General features: G+C 44.2%; 1 protein-coding gene across 1 annotated transcript in view; it reads right to left on the bottom strand.

Annotated features, from left to right (window-relative positions):
* LOC121700727 (protocadherin-15-like) overlaps nt 1-22,245 on the bottom strand; it is a 180,616-nt gene that overhangs the window by 73,413 nt on the left and 84,958 nt on the right. The window contains 2 exon segments of the mRNA XM_042083929.1: nt 5,860-6,015; nt 6,274-6,434. Coding sequence (XP_041939863.1) covers nt 5,860-6,015; nt 6,274-6,434 — 317 coding nt within the window.

The raw sequence follows: 22,245 nt of genomic DNA, 5'->3' as shown, positions 1-22,245 counted from the left end.
GAAATATTTTTCTTTTTTTGTTTTCTTTTTTAAGGGATACAGGACTTTTAAAAAGAGTCTAATTTAAAGGTAATCAGCAACTCTTGTTCCACACTCCAGTCCAACGGTGGCGGTAATACACCAAGCAGTTGTCAACCGCCAATAAACGTCGTCACATGATCCTGCCGCAGAGGAGGTGATAGTGGACATCACTCGCTGGATGATGAAGGAGCGACTTGAGCCACGGTGCACATAGCGTTTCCGCTGGACTATGGTAATTCCGCTGGTAGGTAAGGCCAGCCAGGCGCAGTATCCAACTTTCTCTTTAGAGATGGTGTTTGTCTTGAGAAAAATAGCGGAAAAACTAGCAAAATATATAGACTATAAGATATAGTCTTTATAAGATACTATGTATTGATTGGAAGAAAATGTACATTAAATCATTAAACTTTTTAAAATGCCAAACAAAAACATGCCAGATGGAGCGGCGTCAGTCTCGCCAGCGTCCCCGTAACCTAGCAACCAGTGTAGAATGATGAATCACGGCTGCTTATGATCCCTGCTTGCGTGTTCTTCCTCATACCCTCGACTCCCTCCATCCGCCACCGACCCCCCAACCCCCACTCAACCGATGGGGTAAATGATCCTTGCTGCGATCCCACTGGACAGCCCGTGCCGACTCTCGCCGTGTTGCAACGCTGAACATTCAACCTCCGCTGTGTCGGCGGGCTGCGGTGGTAACGCGTGAGTGGAACATTAAACTGAATTATCATATTTATGACACCAATCCAATTACTCTCTACTCTAATACTATGTACTAAGTATGTGCAATTATACAACAATTGGGTTCTATGGAACTATTTATTTGTTTCTGATTGGCCGAGAGACGTTCCATGAGTTGGAATATCCCTGGAATATCCTCCGGCCTCGTGGCTACGGCCGAACAACACCCGTGGGAATATCCATGACCAACCCCACTCTCACTCGTGCTATATTGCTTAAATATATATATATATATATATATATATATATATATATATATATATATATATATACCATATGTATGAAGCCTACAGGTGATGTGGACAGTGTTACATGTTAAACACTTTAAAGTGCTCCCTTTACTGCAGAGACACAGTTACCCGAGATTAAACTCAGATGCATGTTCCTAAAACCTATTCCTGTGTCTATTCCTAAGGCCTACTATGTGTATTCATAAGGCCTATTCCTATGTGTATTACTAAAACCTAATCCTATGTGTATTCCGAAAAACCTATTCCTATCTGTATTCCTAAAACCTATTCCTATGTGTATTCCTAAGGCCTATTCCTATGTGTATTCCTAAGGCCTATTCCTATCTGTATTCCTAAAACCTATTCCTATGTGTATTCCTAAGGCCTATTCCTATGTCTATTCCTATGTCTTATTCCAAAAGCCTATTTCTAAAAAGACCTTCTTTTACTTTCCTTTAACACTCCTGTTCTCACTGTCCTTTTCCTCTTTTCCCCACGTACTCGACCATACGCGTGAGTGTATCTCATATCCTGTATGTCACATATACACCAGTGAGCTGACACAACACACAGAGATGCCTATTCCTAAAAAACATATCCCTTGTATTTATTCACTGTTCTTCAACACCCCTCTTTCTCATCCTCTCTCTCTCTCTCTCTCTCTCTCTCTCTCTCTCTCTCTCTCTCTCTCTCTCTCTCTCTCTCCATGGACCTTCCATGTTCACTGTTCTCCAGTAGCCCTTATCTTATCTTCTTTCGTACCACACACCCTGCTCCCTTCTCGCCCGTCCTTCTGAAAGAGACCTTCCTCCCTGTTCATCTTATCGGCGGTCCTCTCCATCACAGTCTTGGCTGGCGTGTGAAGGGCTCGATCAGCTGCTGGTGGCGAGCCCTGCGTGACTACTATGGGCATGAGACGCTTGATCAACACCGGCACCAAACTGTTCGCAAAACAGTTTTGAGAGGGGGACAAATATGGAAAATGAGTGCATGTCTTGAGACACACTGCAAAGAGAGAGGGGGGTTGAAGGGGAGAGAGAGGCAGAGAAAGAGGGAGAGATATAATAGGATAGAAGAGTGGGAGGCAAAAAGGAGAAGGGGAAGGAGAGAGAAAACATAGAAAGAGAGAGAGACAGACAAGAGAGAGAGAACAGGGTGGAAGAGTGGGAGGCAAAAGAAAGAACAGGGGAATAAAGGACTGCTGGATGGAGAAGAGGAAAGAAAAATAGAAAAATAGAACATGCAGTGAGATTGAGAGAGTGAGAGAAAGAGAAAGGGAGATGGAGGGAAAGAATGAATGAGCAGATAAAGGGAAGGAGAGCTCCTGTCAGTCTCTCTGCAAGCCAGCACACTAATGACTGAAGGCCTGCAGATCCTCCCTGGGGAGACCATTTCAATTAGAACACAGCCACATGACCCCCACCCCCCCACCATACACACACACACACACACACACACACACACATACATACTCTCTCTTTCTCACTCACACACACACACACACACACACACACACACACACACACACACACACACACACATACATACTCTCTCTTTCTCACTCACACACACACACACACACACACACACACACACACACACACATACATACTCTCTCTTTCTCACACACACATACATACAAACACACACACACACACACACACACACACACACACACATATACTCTCTCTTTTTCACTCACACACACTCACACACACACACACACACACACACACACACACAGACACACACACACACACACACACACACACACACACACATACATACACACACACACACACACATACTCTCTCTTTATCACTCACACACACAAACACACACACACACACATACTCTCTCTTTCTCACTCACACACACTGCACTCCCCCTTCCGCTGATCTCAACTCTACCCAACACCTCACTAGCCTCAGAGTGGGCATGTCTGCCATGCACTCCCGTACGAGCACTTCTGCTGACATGTGACCATAAAGCGCAGCATACATGTGACCATAAAGACATTTATATGACATTTAAAATAAATGCATCCATACGATTACATACATAGTTGAATGTGTAGCAGTGTGCCCATCAAGAAAACAACTATGCTGAAATGTATGACATACAGCGAGAATGTGGAAGCATCAGGTAAGTCTTTCAGAAGAAGTAGCCAGACTGTGGACTTTATTCATGTTAGAAGTCACACCACATTATGCAATGAGAAAACTCTGCAGAATATGTACAGTAGCCATGCTAGAGCCCACAGTTAATTTTACAGAGTAAACAACTGTCATAACAATAACTGTAAATGTGTTTGAAAAGCTCAAATACTCACTTATATGTTTCCAATAACTGTCCCTTAAAAACAGTAGCATAATTTCTGCATAATTTCTTGTATATAAACAAGACCTATGGTATGTGTTTCCGTTGATAGACAGTATCGTTTTTAGATTTCTAAATCCTCAAATATCTGTCTGAAAAAAAAAAACTATACTTAGTATAAGTATATATACTCTTTTGATCCCCTGAGGGAAATTTGGTCTCTGCATTTATCCCAATCCGTGAACTAGTGAAACACACAGTGAGGTGAAGCACACACTAACCCAGAGCAGTGAGCTGTCTGCTACAGCGGCATTCGGGGAGCAGTGAGGGGTTAGGTGCCTTGCTCAAGGGCAGTTTAGCCATGGATGTGGTGTGGGCATGGGAGAGCGGAGCTCAATCACTTTCCCCGCCCACATTGTTCCTACTGGTCGGGGATCGAACCGGCAACCCTTCAGTTACAAGACCGAAGCCCTAACCAGTAGGCCACAGCTGCCCCAATTGCCCAGCTCCATACCACACTGCATATAGTTTTATGGATTTTATTGGACAAGTAGTGGGCACCTGCTCTCTCAGCTGTTGATCCAAAGAAGCCCTTCCAGGTCTCTCCACCACAGGTGCCCTGTCAGCAGTGTTTACTTCCCTCTATCTAACAAACCTGTCTTCTAGAATAAACCTCTGCTAGTCTACAGGTGCCCAGGAGGAACACTAGGCACCACAGCTCTTAACATCCCCTTCCAACACAGACACAGAGGAAAAAGTGAGATTTTTAGGAGGAGGATGTTATGTGGCTGTGTAAACACAAAAAGTCAGCGAAACATATTGATATTGTATGCTTATATCAACCAGAAATGTGCAAGACACTGATGTAAACATCAATGTGTGTTACGGTATGCATGAATGTCACTTGTGAAACATGTATACTGTATGTATGTGTATGAATATACGGTGAGCAGCTGTAGGCATTCATCTGAAATTGCCTGTGTTGACTTATCGTGATATGCATGTGTGCACATGGAGTTGCTTAAGTGTCAGCTGTGCCAACTTCACATGAATGTACAGCATATGAGCGTCTGCACAGATGCAAATGTTTTATTCATAAGAGCTTCCTAGGCATGTGTGCATGTTCATCCTGTGTACCTGGTCTATGTGAGTCTGTGTTCAGCATCTTTATATGTTTGCTCCATGCACTGAGTGTGTGTCTGTGTGCCCATATGCGTGTGTGTGCCTGTGTGTGTGTGTGTGTGTGTGTGTGTGTGTGTGTGTGTGTGTGTGTGTGTGTGTGTGTGTCTGTGTGTGTGTGTGTGTGTGTGTGTATGTACGTGTGGGTGTGTGGGTTCTGCTGATGGATGTGTCTCTCTGGTGAACCGTGATGCCACTAATTATAAACCGGTGACATATTCTGGCATCATTCCGTCCGCCATCGACACCAATCTCAACCATGCAGAAGAGCGCCCCCTCCACTGCCCAGATTGGTGGGCCTCTTCCAACAGTAGAGTGAATGAGAGAGAGAGAGAGAGAGGGAGAGAGAGAGAGAGAGAGAGAGAGAGAGGGAGAGAAAGAGAGACTGAATCTGCATAAAAAACGTTGATTACATTCCCTCTCATTGACTGCCACCTATGATCCAGGACATAAATTAATTTTTACTTTATTTTTTTTCCCCAACACAGCACTAATGGACTGGCACCAGGCCAGCTGAGTCGCAGAACCGTCTACAAGTATTGAAGGGAGCTGAGGGGGTGGATTTTAGACTAGAGTCACACACACGTACAAACTGTCAAAAGAAAACGTCTCTACAAAATGTCTCTGGTGTCAGAAGCTTGGATACGGCAACGTCAAAAAATAGGGGCTGCATGGGTGGACTAATGGACTAATAACCCCATTAGCTATTTTTGAGCTCCATAAAATCAAACAGTATTATAATGGAGGAAACCAGCACCTGCATCTCTGTCACAGTCCCTTGGTTCATAAACCTGGCTCTAGATTGACTAAAATTATACTGCCATGAAGAAATAACTAACAGGGATTCATTGTGTATGAATGCAGCTTCTTGGCACCGATTTAGAGGAGGCTAATACAGCGCTGCAATGGAACATTTCTGCCCTCTCTCACCTCATCCATGGCTACATACAGTACAGTAATAGTATGGTATAGTATAGGATACATACAGTACAGTAATAGTATGGTATAGTATAGTATACATACAGTACAGTGATATGGCCGCCCAGAGTGCTCTGGACATTCTGACATGGTAATCAATACATGGTGCATGTGTGAAAGTCCACATCAGATAACATATAAACAAACAGACATCTAGAAACTTCTCTGTTTCAGATACATACTGATTTCTAACGACTTCCACAAATCACCTTTTTCTGAGGTTTCACCGCCTGAAGTTTTGCAGTCTTTCTTTGTTTGGTATCCCGTCAACATCTATCTGAGTGGCCTAAGATGATCCCTCCCTGATTTGAAAAAACGAAGCCAATCTAGAGGTGCGAAACCAATTGGTCCCTGACCTGCCGCCGAGAAACATTCTCTCCTCGACTCTCACCTCGTTAATGGCCACGTAGTAGCGCGGCTGCTGGAAGCGAGGGGCGTTGTCGTTCCGGTCCCTCACCACAATCCGGACCTCGTGGAGGATCACCGTGCCAACCAGCTCATTTGTACACTGCACCTGCACTACGATGGACTGAATATAGGATGGGGGCTGATGGAGGGAAGACAGAAAAAAACAACAAAAGATGGAATGAATACATAATAGGTTGAGACATGATAAGCAGTGTTCATAGTGTTTCAATATGGCATATCAGTTTGTAAGAAAAGTACAAGTCATGGTCAAAGTCGAGTTAGAAAATACCTCAAACATAAGAAATCAATATAAGCACTTTCCCTCGATGAAGTACATTTAATGCATTTTTTTCACAGCGTAAATCCTGATTAAGTATACTTTCTTCAGTGTACTTACATCCCTGTCCAGAACTCTGCCGGTGCTGTTTAGATAGAGTCGTTGGTTGACCGAGTCCAGAATGACCCAGTGGTCGTAGTTATCTCGCAGTGAGAGAGAGATGGTCCTGTCAGGGTCCTCTGCTCGCCCATTGATCTGCATGTTCTCCACCAGTAACGTTCCTAGAATGCACACACAGAGTGTCAGGATTGAACCAAAACTTTCCATGATCCCATGAACATAAGACTGGACATCTGTTAGATACAAAAAAAAAATAACGGCTTTATATGCCTCTGAATAATGATTGACTGAGGGGGTTAAAAAAATACCTCAACATCCAAAATAGAGTAAGAAAGGATGAATGACACAACAGCAGAGCATATCAATCATGATTTATTTAAAACCGTCAGGAACCACTTTAATTCCTTTTCCCATATTCTGAGGCACAGTGAGTGGGACGACGGGAACATCCAACATTCCTCAGAATAATACATACACACAGGAAACATTCTTTCACGAGCTTCCTTCGAACAAAGCTAATAAATGCCTCTGAATAGGTTTACATTCAAAAGCACAAAAATATGTGTATAGAATACTCATACTGCATACACACATTGACGTATTGGAAGTGTGAGTGATCCATCAGCAACAGCATCAGTTTGTTTTGCTGTTGTTGTTGTTATTTACTGCCCTGTTTGCTCATGCAAACACCACTTCAACACCCGCTTCAAAGGATTCCAGCGTTGAGCGTCAAATAAGCAAGTAGCTGAATGTTACAGAATGGCTATTAACCCTTAAAGGAGTACCGTCACACCGGTGTGACGGGAATGTTGAGAAATGAACGTTCTAAAGAATATCTGGGTTCATTGAATTCAACATAGAATTTTAGAACCTTCAATTGTTGCGGAACTTAGAACGTTCAAAAACCTACACCTTTAAGGGTTAAATGTGTGGCACAACTGCAAAAAGAAACTCTAGACAGCCGGGACAGTGACAGACCCTTTCACCCTTTGGTTTTTCAGAGCAGTGCAGAGTTAGTTAGTGCCTGGCAATGGAGACTGTGTGGGGCCTAATTTTATTGATGGGTCTACAGAAGTCTGTCATGCATGAACTACAGTAAAGCTACTGTATGTGGTGTGTAACATCAATGCACTGACCCACTCTGTGCCCTTCCTCATGGGATCAAATTAGCGAAATGATTCCGATTTAGCTTTGAATTAGCAAAGTGAATTAGCTTTGAATTAGAAAAATGAATTAGTTTTAGCCCATGTGCCACAGACTTTGCTTGTTGTCCGATGTTTTGCTTGTTGCCAGTTGCCCATGAAATAAATCAGGGCTCTGTGTATTCTAGAGTGCTTCTTGATGAATCCCTCCTCAATCACCCATATCTTAATAGCACAGGCGCCGCAGAGATTGTGCTATTATCTCTGCTAATGTCTGGCAGGTTCTGTGAACAATGGCTCCATTGAGAAAATACAAAAAAAATATTATTGGCTTTACTCCCTAGGTAGAAACATTAATTATCCTTTTAAACATTATCCGTCCACTGACGAGGATATTTTTTTCACTCTCCTTTTCATGTTTCACGTTTTAAGACACAGTAATTACCTCACAATGATTACCGTGTATCATCGGATTTGATAGTTAAGTCCGAGGGGTTCAGTGTAGACTGTTTTTTTTTATTACTGGTAGCTGTTCTTCTTAGAAAGCTATAGAAGTCTATTAGCCATTATGAACCAGAACACATTGAGAGTGTCAACTGGTCAGTGATCAGAGAAATGGAGTATTTTCAGTGAAGGATCTTTTTCCAGTAGACTAAACCTATAGAACGCCTCTGCTAAAACTCTGCTCAACAGATACTTTTGTCTGGCATATTGGCTTTTGTTTGTGTGTCTGTGTGTGTGTGTGTGTGTGTGTGTGTCTCTGTGTGTGTCGGTCTCTCTCTCTGTCTCTCTCTCTCTCTCTCTCTCTCTCTCTGTGTGTGTGTGTGTGTGTGTGTGTCTGTGTCTGACACTAAAGGCCACAGGTCTTAAAGCAACACCAAAGAGTTTTTTGTACCTTAAAATAATGTTTCCAAAATCGTTTCAGTAATTCATCAACCATGGGCATATTTGGATTAGCTATAGATGGATTCACAAATAAATAAATTAGCCTACATTTGGCAGGATACTTGATATACAGGCTAAATGCAAATATGGCAATGTATTATATTATTTTACATTAACAAAATGTAGGAAAATAGAACAGACTGAAAATAAAGTAGGCACTGATCTTTAAAATCCTGTTTCCTGTAGCCTAAATGTTGTCAGTCATTCTTAATATTCGCAATTGGTGCACTGGCATGTTTAACTGTTAGCTGCAGTATAATGTTAGATTATTTGTAAGTTAAGTACAGAACTGACTGTGCACCCAAATTTTTGTCTGTGCTCCTAATTTTTTTAACTTGGACGCACAAGTGCTCTTGAAAAAAAATGTTAGTGTAGAGCCCTGCATAAGAAACTACCAATTTGACTTGCATCTGATGTCGCAATACATTGTACTTTCAAAAAATCATGCAACATATTCTACCTTGTCTGTGGACATCGTTATTTCCAAAGCCAGAGCTGGATAAACAAATAGTGCGTGCGACAGAGGAAAAGTTCTTTGGTGTTGCTTTAAAGGAAAGTGTCTATCCACCTCAACTTCTTCCTACACTCCCACGTTCCGACAAAGCACCACAGACAAAGACAGGGAGACATAAAGTACATCTAATCCTTGTGTCAACACACACAGGTCACCATAGCTCATGTCTTGTGTGAGCAGGAGAGATGAGTTTGCCATTCATACTAGTGGACAAGAGAGAAAGGCTTAAGTGTGGGATGTTTCTGTCAGTCTGAGACAATTGAAATAAGACTGGACATTCGGCTGCCTCCAGATTCTTGCCTTATCTGGCAATGTTAAAGAAAGTGTAAACAAAAATTCCTGGATCTAGATTCTACTCCAGATCCGAAATGATGACCCCATTGCTTTGTACGGAAATCTGGCGTAAATCAGTCAGTACCAGTAATGTTTAAATTATATGAGCACACACACACACACACACACACACAGAGAGAGAGACACACAATTGCGATGCACCTGTCCCCCTTTCAGTGGCAAAAGCAAACATGGGCTGCACTGGGAGAACTCCTTAGTGAAGCCCGGGGACTAACGGCTAAAGGCAAAACAAGCAAATGAAATCAAAAGCAAACTCAGAGATATTAGCTTAAGACTCCGTTGGCAGGCTGAATGCTTGCTTAGCAAACGACATTTACAATAAGTGGAAGAGAAGTACACAAGAGAAAGGAAAGAGTTAGTGGGGGATGTGTGTGGGTGAGTATTCTCATCTGTGAGTGTATTCATGTGTGTGTGTGTGTGTGTGTGTGTGTGTGTGTGTGTGTGTGTGTGTGTGTGTGTGTGTGTATTTGTCTCTGTGTATGCTATCTGCACAGGTATTCCATCACCTTAGGTAAAGTCTCTAATTCACATTCCAGCGATCTGCTGTCTTAGGCTCAGGAGTCCTTATTACAGTGGCTTGCTGTTCCGAAACACACCATAGATCCCTTGGATTGTGGGCACAGACCTCCAGACACTATCCTGACATATCCAGACATATCCTGCCAGCAATGATATCCATTTTAACAGGACTCTTTAACAACACAGATTTGTGTGATTTGTGAGGCTAACAACAGAGAATATAAGCAACTCTGACAGACTTAACATGCCCTGAATGACTGGCACAGGAAGCGTTAGTTTCCAATGATCGCGAACGTAGTTAACCTAGCCATTTTGACATGCTCAACTGAACTTGAAGTGTGAATCCCGGGAAACAGTGTCAACAGGCATTTTAGCTCCAAGTACCCAAAAAAAAGAGTTCATGTGTGTGTCAATAGGTCGAACTGTGAGTGAAATCTGTAAACCTGACAAACTTTCTTCTATTTCTTTTTTTTTTTGAAGGGGGATGGGTAATGGTTCACTTTGAGTGACATCTCTTTGGTGACGCACCCCCATCCATTTGAAATGCCAGACGCGGAAACGGAAAGGAAAATCGACAAGGAGCGAAAGTGAGCACTCGCTTCAAGTGGTGAGTCAACAGCAAAAAAAAAAAAAATGGAAGTCCTTTGATGAGCTTAATATGACTTCAATTGCATGTGAATGGAGTGACAATGTAGTGCGGCGTCCCCCTTCCCTGCAATCATCAGGCAAGAGGATGTGACTGATCAGAGGAGCTGTTTCAAACTAGCCATCCAGAGCCTGAGTTTAGCAGATTACAGCGCTCGGGTCGATTAGAAGGCTGCTGCATATCGACGGAAGGGTTTTCTGTAGCAGTGGCAGGGAGAGAGAGAGAGAGAGAGAGAGAGAGAGAAAGAGAAAGTGGGTAGAGAAAGAGTGAAAGAGAGACATGGATAGAGAGAGAGAGAAATGGAGATGGATAGAGGACAAGAAATAGCCTGTGTGAGAACAAGAGAAGTTGAGAGGAAAAGAAAGAAAGAAAGAAAGAAAGAAAGAGAGAAAGAAAGAAAGAAAGAAAGAAAGAAAGAAAGAAAGAGAAAGTAAGCAAGCTCAACAGGAAGCACCTCCGGTAGATAGATCATTGTGGACACCCAACCTCACACTTACCCAGCGCCTTATATTGCACCCCTTTGATTCCAATCCCAATAAAAAGAGAACACAAACACACACACACACACACATGTGAGACCCCATGCTGTCGTGAGCACATCTGAAAAGGCTCCTGGTTTAAGTGGTGGGACGTGACGATCGGAATGCCACTGAATTCCACACCTCATAATGGCATGTTAATAACACAGCACAGTAGCACCAGCTGCGTGTTGCTGTCACCACAGGGTAAGAGTGTCACTCTAGTTGTTCTTTTTCACAGTGGGATTTCTGTTTGTCTTCAGGTTTCTGTTCTATCTCACACACACACACACACACACACACACACACACACACACACACACACACACACACACGTGTTAGGGCAGAGATAAGATGGTGTGTGTGTGTGTGTGTGTGTGTGTGAGAGAGTGTGGATCACATACAGCCAGATGGATTTTCTAGTATCTTGCTGCTAGCTTGTTGGACATATTTTTGGCTCAAGCTCTCACATACACACACAAACCCACAGCATGGCACAAAGAAACACACCCCACTCTCTCTCTCTCTCTCTCTCTCTCTCTCTCTCTCTCTCTCTCTCTCTCTCTCTCTCTCTCTCTCTCTCCTCCTCTCTCTCTCTCTCTCTCTCGCACCATCAGCTGGTTTTGAGTGAGTGAGTGTGTGTCAGTGAGTGAGTGAGTGAGTGAGAGAGTCAGTGAATGGGTGAATGGGTGTGTGAATGTTTGAATGTGTGAGTGAATGTGTGAGTGTGTGAGTAAGTGAGTGAGTGGGTGTGTGAGTATGTGGGTGAGTGAGCGAGTGAGTGAATGTTTGAGTGTGTGGGTGAGTGAGCGAGTGAGTGACTGAGTTTGTGAATGTGTGAGTGTGTGAATGTGTGAGTGAGTGAGTGAGTGAGTGAGTGAGTGAGTGAGAGAAGACCTCTCCTCCTCGCTCTCACCCCCACTGGCAGCTGGGTGCCCGATCTGTGCTTGTGCCGAGCAGAGCCCTGGAGGTCTCCTGGCAGCTGGCACCTATCTGGCACTGTCGGACCACCTGTGGCAAGGTCGAGAAGAGGTCAAGACCGAGATGAAGCGGCAGAGGAGGGGGGGGGGAAAGGGGGTATAATGTGGTGAGCCACCCTGGTGAACCCAACTGCCAGCCGCTACAGAGAGGGCACTACAGCAGCATAACTATTCAGTTGTCTGAGTGTCTCAGCATGCTGTTTACACAGCCAGCCTGTCTGTCTGTCTGTCTGTCTGTCTGTCTGTGTGTCTGTCCGTCTGTTTGTCTGTCTGCAACCACAACCACAGGCCCAAGAACAGACAACCCGCAGACAAGGTCGAGTCTAGGCCAAGACAGAGAGGAAGAGGAGGTGGATAAAAAGTGCAACACCTACTGCTGCTCACCGGCAATATCCACTTCTACCAAGCTGTGAAAACCAAGGAGCTACCACTAACATTAGGCTTTCTTGCGGCATCTCTATTGTGCTGTGTTTACCCTTCCATGGAAATCATCACCACATCACAGGTTCTGCCTGGTCACCTATGCTCAGATCAGGGTCAATCCAGCCAAGATAAGTCAGGGAAGTGAGTTCCAACAAAAAGTGTCATTTAAACACCCCTCTTCCTCCTCCTCTTCCTCCTCCTCCCAACAGAGGTGTCACTTGCCACATGGCATTACACTGCCCCCACTGTGCAATCCTCGTGTTCATCACCCGCCTGTCTAACCAACTGCCACTGCAAATGAAGCGAAATGAAGAGGCTCCCATGTGATTGATGTGTGAGCGCTTCTCGGCGCACCAAGGGTCCGAAGTTGGCCGCAGTTAACCAGTCCTGGGCCAGCTCTACACCCCTGGTGCCACATTTGCTCCCAAAAGGCTATGTGAGTGTTAGCCAGTGTTTGTGTTAGGCTCTGGGAGTATACGGTATATAGGCTATAGGGGGCTGATAGCCAGTGTTTGTGTTCTTCACGTTCTTTATCAAGCAGGGTGTTTTCCCGTAAGCTGCTTTTCGAGAGGACAAATCCAGCTTACAGGAAGAGAAGAGACGAGAGGAGGAGAGAAGAGAGGAGGAGAGACAAAAGGAGAGGAGAGAAAAGGAGGGGAGAGGAGTAGAGGGGGAAAGCAGGCGGTACTCTCATACACAAGGGAGGAGTCGCTGTGATATGGCACACGACGAAGCCTTTGCTTAAGGCTGGCATCTGTGAAATGTAATTAGCCTGCTGAAGATAGACTACAATGCATTTGGCATAGAGTATATATTAGAAATATAGCAGTTCATAGCGTCTCTTGCTGCTATCACACTAAAAGATGTAATTACCACCGGCTGAGGCTGCAGGTTAAGTGCTGTTTGTCGTTATACCCATAAGACGTCCCAGTAAGATGTTTATATAAATCATTATCACATAAGGCACTCTCACATAAGTCCCCTATGGGTCAGTCTCGTGCAGCTTCTGAAGCAGATACAGACTCTTCAAACATCAGTTTCTTGCAATCTCTCTCTCTCTCTCTCTCTCTCTCTCTCTCTCTCTCTCTCTCTCTCTCTCTCTCTCTCTCTCTCTCTCTCTCTCTCTCTCTCTCGCTCTCTCTCTCTCTCTCTCTCAAACACACACACAGACACACACACACCCACGCAAACACACACACACACTCTCTCTCTCAAAAATATACACACAAACACATCTCACACATCTCTGTCTCCACTCTCTCAGCAACTCATGTTTACTTTAATGTGCAGGAACCAGTCGATGCAGCGATGCTGTGTCTGCTGGAGTGGTTCTGGAAGCGCTCCATTAGAGCGGCAGAGGGGGGGCCCGAACTTGAAAGCGGAGTTGAGCTAAACTGCTAATTAGTCCACAAAATTGGTTCTTAGTAGAATATTATTCATGAGATACGACGGGCAAACTGTAATTGTGCTGAATACTTTCCTCAGCCCTACAGAAAGGCTGCTACAGTGTTGTTGACATTTTGCATTTTTCATCTCTATCCCAATTAGGCTCGAGCCAGAAGTCTTTCCAGCAAAATCCGTCTACCTTTTCTTGTTGTTGTGAATCGCTGCACACGGAAGCACTACTCTGCATATCAGATGGAGGCAACCCACTTCCTTCCTGAACTGATACAGTAAGTACGTGGCAATATGGAAATTGACGTATGATTGAATGTCAAGATCCGATTCAGATCCCAATTCAAGTTTTTTGTATAAAAAAAGCACAACACAACTTCATGTCAAAGTCACAAAAACATGTCAAAGTCATACTTTTTGTAGAAAGAAAAAGAATCATCGGAGCATACGGATGTTTGGGTTGCTTAGTTTAATTCGAAAAAGGTTCAAAAATAATGTTTACATGGACATGGGCTATCGGCTATGACAGATCAAGAGGCTTGCAAAACACAATTAGATGAGGCGAGGATGAGGGAGGAGGTGTGTGTGTGTGTGTGTGCGTTTGATCGGGAAGTTTTGTTCACAGGTGAATTCTACTTTGAAATGTAAAAGGTGACACCAGGTTGCCTGAGCAGTTGAGAAGATTTATTTTCTCTCTTTTTCCCCCATTTTTTTCCCCTGCGTCTTTCACCCCTGCTTGATTGATTTCTTTAGAGGCAACTTTCTTCTTTCAGAGGGGATTTTCCACCTTGTGTGGCTAGCGGACTTAGCCAAAGAAAGGTCACTGAATTGATTCTGGACACTTAGGGCAGTAAGAACAGGTGTGTCAGCTGTGAGGGAGCAACACAAGAGATCAGAAAGGCTTCAGTAATGCCTTGGCTTCTGTGCTCTTTCACCACCTCTGCATAAGAGAAGCCGAGGGGAGCTTGTTTGTCACAGGCAGTGAGAGGGCCTCTTTGTGTTTTTGTGCCCATCTGCACATCTATTTATACTTGTGCTCTATCGTTTTCACCAGTGTCCATTTTGGTGCGTTCGAAGTTGTACTTCTAGGCTTACCTAGCTCAAGAATTTCACAAAATGTGTCTTTATACCCCAGCCCCCCTCCCCCATCACACTGTTTTCTTATTTATATTTATAAATATTTCATATAACACTGTTTTTTTTTTATTTATAATATTTCACGTGACACCCGTGTCACAGATCTGGTTTATGGTACAGGTCTATGCTGTGCAAGGTCCTCTCAAAGGCTGTGGTTCAGTATGGCACCCCTGACCCTGTATGGTGAAGTGCTGTGGTTCAGTATGGCACCCCTGACCCCTGTATGGTGAAGTGCTGTACGCCACGGGATCGTGAACTCAATAATGCTGCATCGCCATGATCGATATCAGCTATCAAATCTAATCACTCAGGTGTAAAATGTCAACATGGCAGGTCAATTCCAATTACCTCCTTTAAAAACACTAGGTTAGCCTCAAACCATACCTTTCAAAGCAGGCAATCGCCTTTATGTCAACGGCATGGGTGACAATTTACCCTCTATTTCAGGAAACTTTTGAGTGGGGTTTTGAGGGACTGTCGAAAGGGCTCTGTGCTATTCTGAATCTATCCAGGCCTCCTCGTTGAAACACCAACAACTTTGCTTCACTCTGCCTTGAAGAGAGCACAAAATTGGACAGAGGAGAGTAGGCTTTGCTACCACAGCCCTCTTCAAATCTTTTACATGGTCACCAGTCAGATTAGCATGCTGGATGTGCGTGCCAAAGGACCTTGCTGAAAACTCACAGCTGCATCCTTGAGCTGTAATTTCACCAGCTAACAACACTACCCCTATCCCATGCTGCCAGCAGCCAAGGCCAGCTCGCCAGCGCCTCCCCGACGTGGTTCTCTGGTGCTAAGCAGCTAACAATGCCCACTCTGATGTGCACTCCATCTGTCAATTACACACAGAAAAAAATCCCTGACCAACGGGGACCTGTGCTTCGTTGTGGCATGGGGATACTTCTTCCCTTCAGCAAGTATCACACCGGTGTGACAAGAATCTTGGAAAATGAACATTCTAATCTGGGTTTGTCCAGAGCCTTATAGATAGACCTTTATGCTCTGGGTTTGTCAAATTCAATGTTGAATTTTTAGAACCTTAAATTGTTGCGGAATGGAATATTTTGCTAGTATGTTCCAACCTCCCTTGCTGAAGGGTTAAACCCAACACTCACTTTCACTTTCTCGCATTTGCCCAGCACATCTAGGACCCAATCATGCGAGGAGAGTGCAGCAACACCTCACACTCTGTTTTGGGGATTGAGACCCCCAGCATTTTCTAAACCAACCTTAACCCTGAGGGGTGTTCTGGAATGTGCATCACACAAAAACAACAGCACAGAGTTGTAGTGAGGCGGGAGAGAGAGAGAGAGCAGTCACCCCGCCTGGCCTCAAATCCAGGACAACAGGAGAACGATTGAAAAAAACAAAACAAAAACCTCCATCCTGATCTCACAGCCAAAGAGCTACGCTTATTGGTATGGTAGTCACGGTAACATCATACTCAGCTGTAGTGTTGTTACTACGATAGTGTGTCACAAAAAGGCTGCATAGAAAAACTGTGGGTGGATTTGTGAATACAGGATCAGCGTGGAACGGTAAGTCAGCTGGGAATCCCAAGCACGGATCACAGAGAGACAAACAGAAGCTCACACTGTATAGCACCAGTGATAGATTATCACTCTATGACACCATATGTCTTTAAAGTTTTAGGCTTTGTCCACTAATAAAGACGTCATCACAGTAGTGGGTCTAACTGCGGGTGTTGTCAATGCATCATTGATGTGCTGCTGTCAGACATGTTTTTTTTTTAGTAGAAAGCACAAGTAGAAGACCCTTCCAGCAATATCGAGCACATAGCATGCTTTAGAGAGTTAGAACAATGACACAGAGAGAGAGAGAGAGCAAGAGAGAGAGAGAGAGAGAGCAAGAGATAGAGAGAGAGAGAGATAAGAGGATGAGAGAAGTGGACATCTGCTCCCACCATCCCTCCAGTTGAGCAGTTTCATTACATCAGCCTTTCACAAAACATTAGTCAGTGGATGATATGTCCACTGATCCATTCACCTGCCCTGCTCTCTCTCTCTCTCTCTCTCCCTCTCTCTCTCTCCTCTCTCTCTCTCTCTCTCTCTCTCTCTCTCTTACACACACACACACAAACACACACACACACACACACACACACACACACAATCTCTCTCTCTCTCTCTCTCTCTCTCTCTCTCTCTTACACACACACACACTCACACACACAATCTCTCTATCTCACTCTCTTGAATATTTTATTGCATTCTCTCTCTTCTCCTCTATGCTCTCTGGGGGTTTGTAGGGTGCAATGGAGTGAGGATGCAAGGTCTCGTGGGTGGGGGGGGGTGTCTGTGTCTGACCCCCTCTGGCTATCCCTGCCACACACAGACAGACTATCAGAGAGACAAGCAAACAGATAGGCCCACACACATACACACAAACACACACACACACACAAACACACACACACACACACACACATACACACACACAAAGGTAGCTTCCACAGTGCTTGTGACAGACATACAGACAGAAAGACATTAGGTTCACACACACACACACACACAGAGAGAGAGAGAGAGAGAAAGAGAGAGCTAGCTTCCACAGTGCTTGTTACAGTATATGACAGGTCATCAATTAAAATAACACTACAATACCTCAGGAGGGAAATACATAGTGGAGATGGTTCAAACAAATCCAACTGAACTCAACCACATCTGAGATAACTGGCATGATGCTGACATAAAATTACTTCAAATGATTTACCTCTTCATACAATAGCACTGCTTTAAAAACTGCTCTCAACTTGAAGTACTCTAACTACAACAGCAATGGCCAGCCAGGTTTCCCTGATGCTCCATGTTCCTCTGGGACCTGGGCTGTCTTTAATAAGGACAGTCACAGTCCAAACCCCACTGGACTTCACAGGCTCATCAGTGCTAAGCAGGTCCAGGAGGAGCACGGCTGGGAAAGGCGGTTAGAATGGCAGTCAGGTGGAGGTGGGATTGGGGTGGGTTAAGGTAGGGTGGACTGCCACCCAGTCTGGTTGGACAGAGTGACCCTAAACCCAGAGTGATCCCTAACACACACACACACACACACACACACACACACACACACACACAGACACGCACACACTCTCTCTCTCTCTCTCTCTCTCTCTCTCTCTCTTCCCCCCTTTTTTTAGCTTGTATCCTTTTATTTCCCTCTTTCCCCCTCAATACACAACTACCTCTCCCAACTACATCTCCCTCTCTATTCTCTCTATCTATTTTTCTCCCTCCATCCCTCTCTTTCTCTCTCTCTCTGAAATGAAAAGCCTAATTCTTGAACTTATCATTACCGTTATCACTCACTTCAAAGCACTGACTGGATCGTGGCTGCTCCTAGAGGGTTGAGGATGTGTGTGTGTGTTGCGTCTGTGTGTGTGTGTGTGTGTGTGTGTGAGAGAGAGAGAGAGAGAGAGAGAGAGAGAGAGAGAGTGTGTGTGTGGGTTGGGGGGGGGGGTATAGTAGGGTTGACTGTGCTTAATTGTAACCCTCAAAACCTCAAAACCTCCAATATATCAGATCAGGGCTAAACTTCAAAAGACGCTTTGAAAAAAAGAGCATATCTGAGATACAGTTGACTGCACAGAGCAGGTCCCAGGTTGGAGTGTTCTGAAGAAGCAAGGTGTGTGTCTCTATACTATGTATACCTGTTATTAATAATGAAGACTTAACCAGAATGAATAAATGAAAATTACAGTGTGTGTGTGTGTGTGTGTGTGTGTGTGTGTGTGTGTGTGTGTAACAAAGAGAATATAATTAGCCGAGGAGCAGCCAAGAAAGGCCTGGGAAGGAGGATGCATTTCATTTAAGCTTTAACAGCTTCAGCTCCGGGGGAAAAAATATAAAACGGACGCATCTGTTCCCTAATCAGACCATGAGAGTAACAGGAGAGAGAGAGAGAGAGAGAGAGAGAGAGAGAGAGAGAGAGAGAGAGGGAGAGAGAGAGAATGAAGGAGGTTAGGGAGCTTACAAATACCAGCCATACATTTTCTGTTCCAGGCTGCTTTCCAGGACAAAGTGAAAAAGGTACAGGTGTTAAACTGCTGCTCTATCAGCCCGGGCAACGCCACGAGGGAGTCTCAAAGCCGGAGAATGTAACCTCACACTAGGCTAGAGAAAGAGATGCCATTTCCTCCCCCGAAACATCTCTTTTCTTCAAACAGCCACAACAGACTTCACTTGGGTCGGTCCAGGTGTTCAAATCCATCAACATAAACACAGTGTAGAAACACAACCTCTGTCTTATCCCCATGTATGTACTTTAACCCTTAAAAGGTGTACCGTCACAACGGTGTGACGGGAATGTTGGAAAATTAACATTCTAAAGAATATCTGGGTTCATTGAATTCAACATAGAATTTTAGAACCTTGAATTGTTGCGGAAAATAATCTTATGCTAGAATGTTCAAAAACCCAAACCTTTAGCCAGTTTTCTCCAACCCTGGCTACTGACCCTAACCTCTCCTGTGCCCACAAGTCACACCGCAGCATAGCAAGTGCCAGATAGGATGCTGAAAGCTTTAACATTTCAGCAAATTATGTGAGCTATTCCTTTTTTATACTTCCATGTCCAAGGTAGCAAACGTGTTCCATTAGATACATTAGAATGATTAGCAGCATGTCATAAACATTTAATTGTCATACACATTTGACATGCTAGGCCATAAGAGACTTTGGAAATAAGAGTGTTTTGCCAAAAAAAATCTAAATCTTGATTCACAATGTAACAGTCAGAGTTAGAAAGAGTGTGGCTTGGACATTTTGAAACATGTCAAGCTAAAATAGTTAAAAGTTAAAAGTGTCAACGAATTTAACAGAAGAATCTGGACAGTTTATTCAGCGTAAAAATCATCTGTAGAAGACTGTCCAGCACCACCCACAGTGATATTACCATCTTATTAGACTGTCATCTTGTCTGACATGACTTATTAAATGAAAAAGAACTGCTAAGAAATGCTTTTAGTCAGCTTGAACCACATTTTGAACATATTCATTTTGGCCTGGCTCTTCCCACTTGGTTCCTTTAACAACATCTTTACATCCGTTTGTTTTTGTAGCATCTCTATCTTGCGTGACACTTGAACATGCACAGCCTTTTTCCGCCAGCCACTTTTAATCTCAAACTAGAGCCTCGAAAGTCTTGGCATACAGGTGTCAGATTTCCTAACAAATTGCATATTTGTCAGTAATCCCAAATGGATCCATCTGATCCTGCCAGTTGTTCTAAAAAGGAGAATGGAAATGGCCTCTGTTGTTCTCTTCCAAATGAATGCAGGGCCATGCATAAACACATTTTTTCCACTCCTCCAAGAGAGAGTACACTTCAACATGCACTTCAGCCAGGTGAAACAAAAATGTGTTTTGTGTTCCCACTCCCCAGATCCATTAAGCATAAAGCCGACTGCACACGCCACCGCCAACACAAGTGCAGTACACGCCTCCACTGACGTCCGATTACTTAGTTCTCATTGTTCTCTATTACTACCCTGCACACGAGCACCAAAACTCTTTCGCCGCCACCGTGTCAATTATGATTCAGGTCTACTTTTGTATGGAAACTAAGTTGTAATCGTACAACAACCATAGCAGAGTGTGTCGCACTCATGTTGGCAGTGGCCATGCTACAATGGATTCGGAGGTAGCAGAGCTTGGTACAGATGGGGAGCCTACACCTCCCTGCAGAGTGCTTGCACTGATTCACGAATACATAGTAAACAATCTGATTTATACATGTAAGCACCTGTGAAATCGACAGTGTGCTTAATAACCTTGTGCTGCCCTTTGTTTTACTGTATGAAGTAGCTCCATGTACCAGAATACTTTGTAATTTTCTTGTTCCTGTGATTTGCATGTCATTCTGTACATGTGCACCAATCAGATTTATTTGTTTGATTTTCTTTTATTTGAACTGTATAAGCAGCCAATGATTATTTGTGATGACAGACAGTCAACACAATGACAGTCAGCAGCCGTGTGTTCGTGTGCTAGGCTCATGCTAATGACCCAATCATGACTAATGTCACTCTATTGCTATCACTGTAGAGGAAACACAACTCACAAGTAGTTTCTGCTCCACAAAGCGTCACAGATGCCTAGCAAAGGCATGTCCTCAAGGCAGAGATACTTCTCCAACATATTCGCTTTTTCGTTCATTCATTTTAGCAGGAGGGAACATGGTGTAATAGTGCTTCTATTTAGTGCAGACATATCCCTGTTCAGTCATCCCCACTCCACCAGGCGATTTCTCTACTGTGGCTCTACAGCTGAGCACCTGGTCAGTGCGTCTACCGAGGCGGTGCTTGACAGGAAATGAAAACCTTTCAAATGTCCCCACAGTAAAGACTAGTCATTCTTTGGCCTCACTGTTGCTCACCAAACCTCTTTTTCCAACGATGCAATGACCTGTAGCAGCTAGCTACCACAGGTTTCTTCAATTTTATATTGGGGTTTCCCTTAAGTAATAAATAGCACTATGTGCATCATATGCAAGTATATTTTTTTTATATCTTATAACTACAGCAAAGCAAAAATAAAAAGTTCATTATAGAAATATATTGTATTGGTATATTTCATAAAAGGTAAACTGCACTGATTTTTTTAAACAATGCATTCCTACCTAACAGCAGACAGCGCATTAAGCATAGCATAGCATAACATCTTACATTTAATAGAAGTGTGTCTGTGAAGTGTGGCTCAATCATGGTGGGTTGGTGGTGTGTGATTGAACCACTGACCCTCTAGCCCTGTGTTTTTCTGCTTCCCAGCCAAGGGGGGTGTGTGAATGGGGATGAGTGTGTGTGTGTGTGTGTGTGTGTGTGTGTGTGTGTGTGTGTGTGTGTGTGTGTGTGTGTGTGTGTGTGTGTGTGTGTGTGTGTGTGTGTGTGTGTGAGAGTGTGTGTGTGTGTGTGTGTGTGTGTGTGTGTGTGTGTTTGTGTGTGTTTGGTGTGGGGTTGTAATGAGGAGGGGACCCCTTTACCTTGTCGAGGTAATTGCACAGACCACAGAGCTGGGGAGGTGAGCAGGTGCAGCCGTGGCGGTAAAGTGGTGTGTCGGCCATTAAACGAGAGCTGTAGGGTCGGAGGAGGCATCGTAAAGATGAGCCGGTCGCTATGTCAGGTGATAAAACAGGGTTATCTCTCTTGGTCGATCACCACCCCTCCTTCACCATCACCATCCACATCCACATGTCCACCCCCCACCAGGCTGAAGCACTGCAAAATCTCCGCTTCAGATCACCCTCTCCCCCTCAACCCTATGACCCCCCCCATCCCCCTCCCCCTGCCCTCAGCACACACACACACACACACACACACACACACACACACACACACACACCATGAGTGTCTTTCCATCCTCTTCTTCCTAATCTCACCCCACCAGGG

The sequence above is a fragment of the Alosa sapidissima genome, chromosome 24 (assembly GCF_018492685.1).
Source record: "Alosa sapidissima isolate fAloSap1 chromosome 24, fAloSap1.pri, whole genome shotgun sequence".
In the NCBI taxonomy this organism is placed as follows: Eukaryota; Metazoa; Chordata; class Actinopteri; order Clupeiformes; family Clupeidae; genus Alosa; species Alosa sapidissima.
The sequence above is the reverse complement of the archived record's forward strand: the minus strand, read 5'-3'. Positions and strand labels throughout refer to the sequence as shown.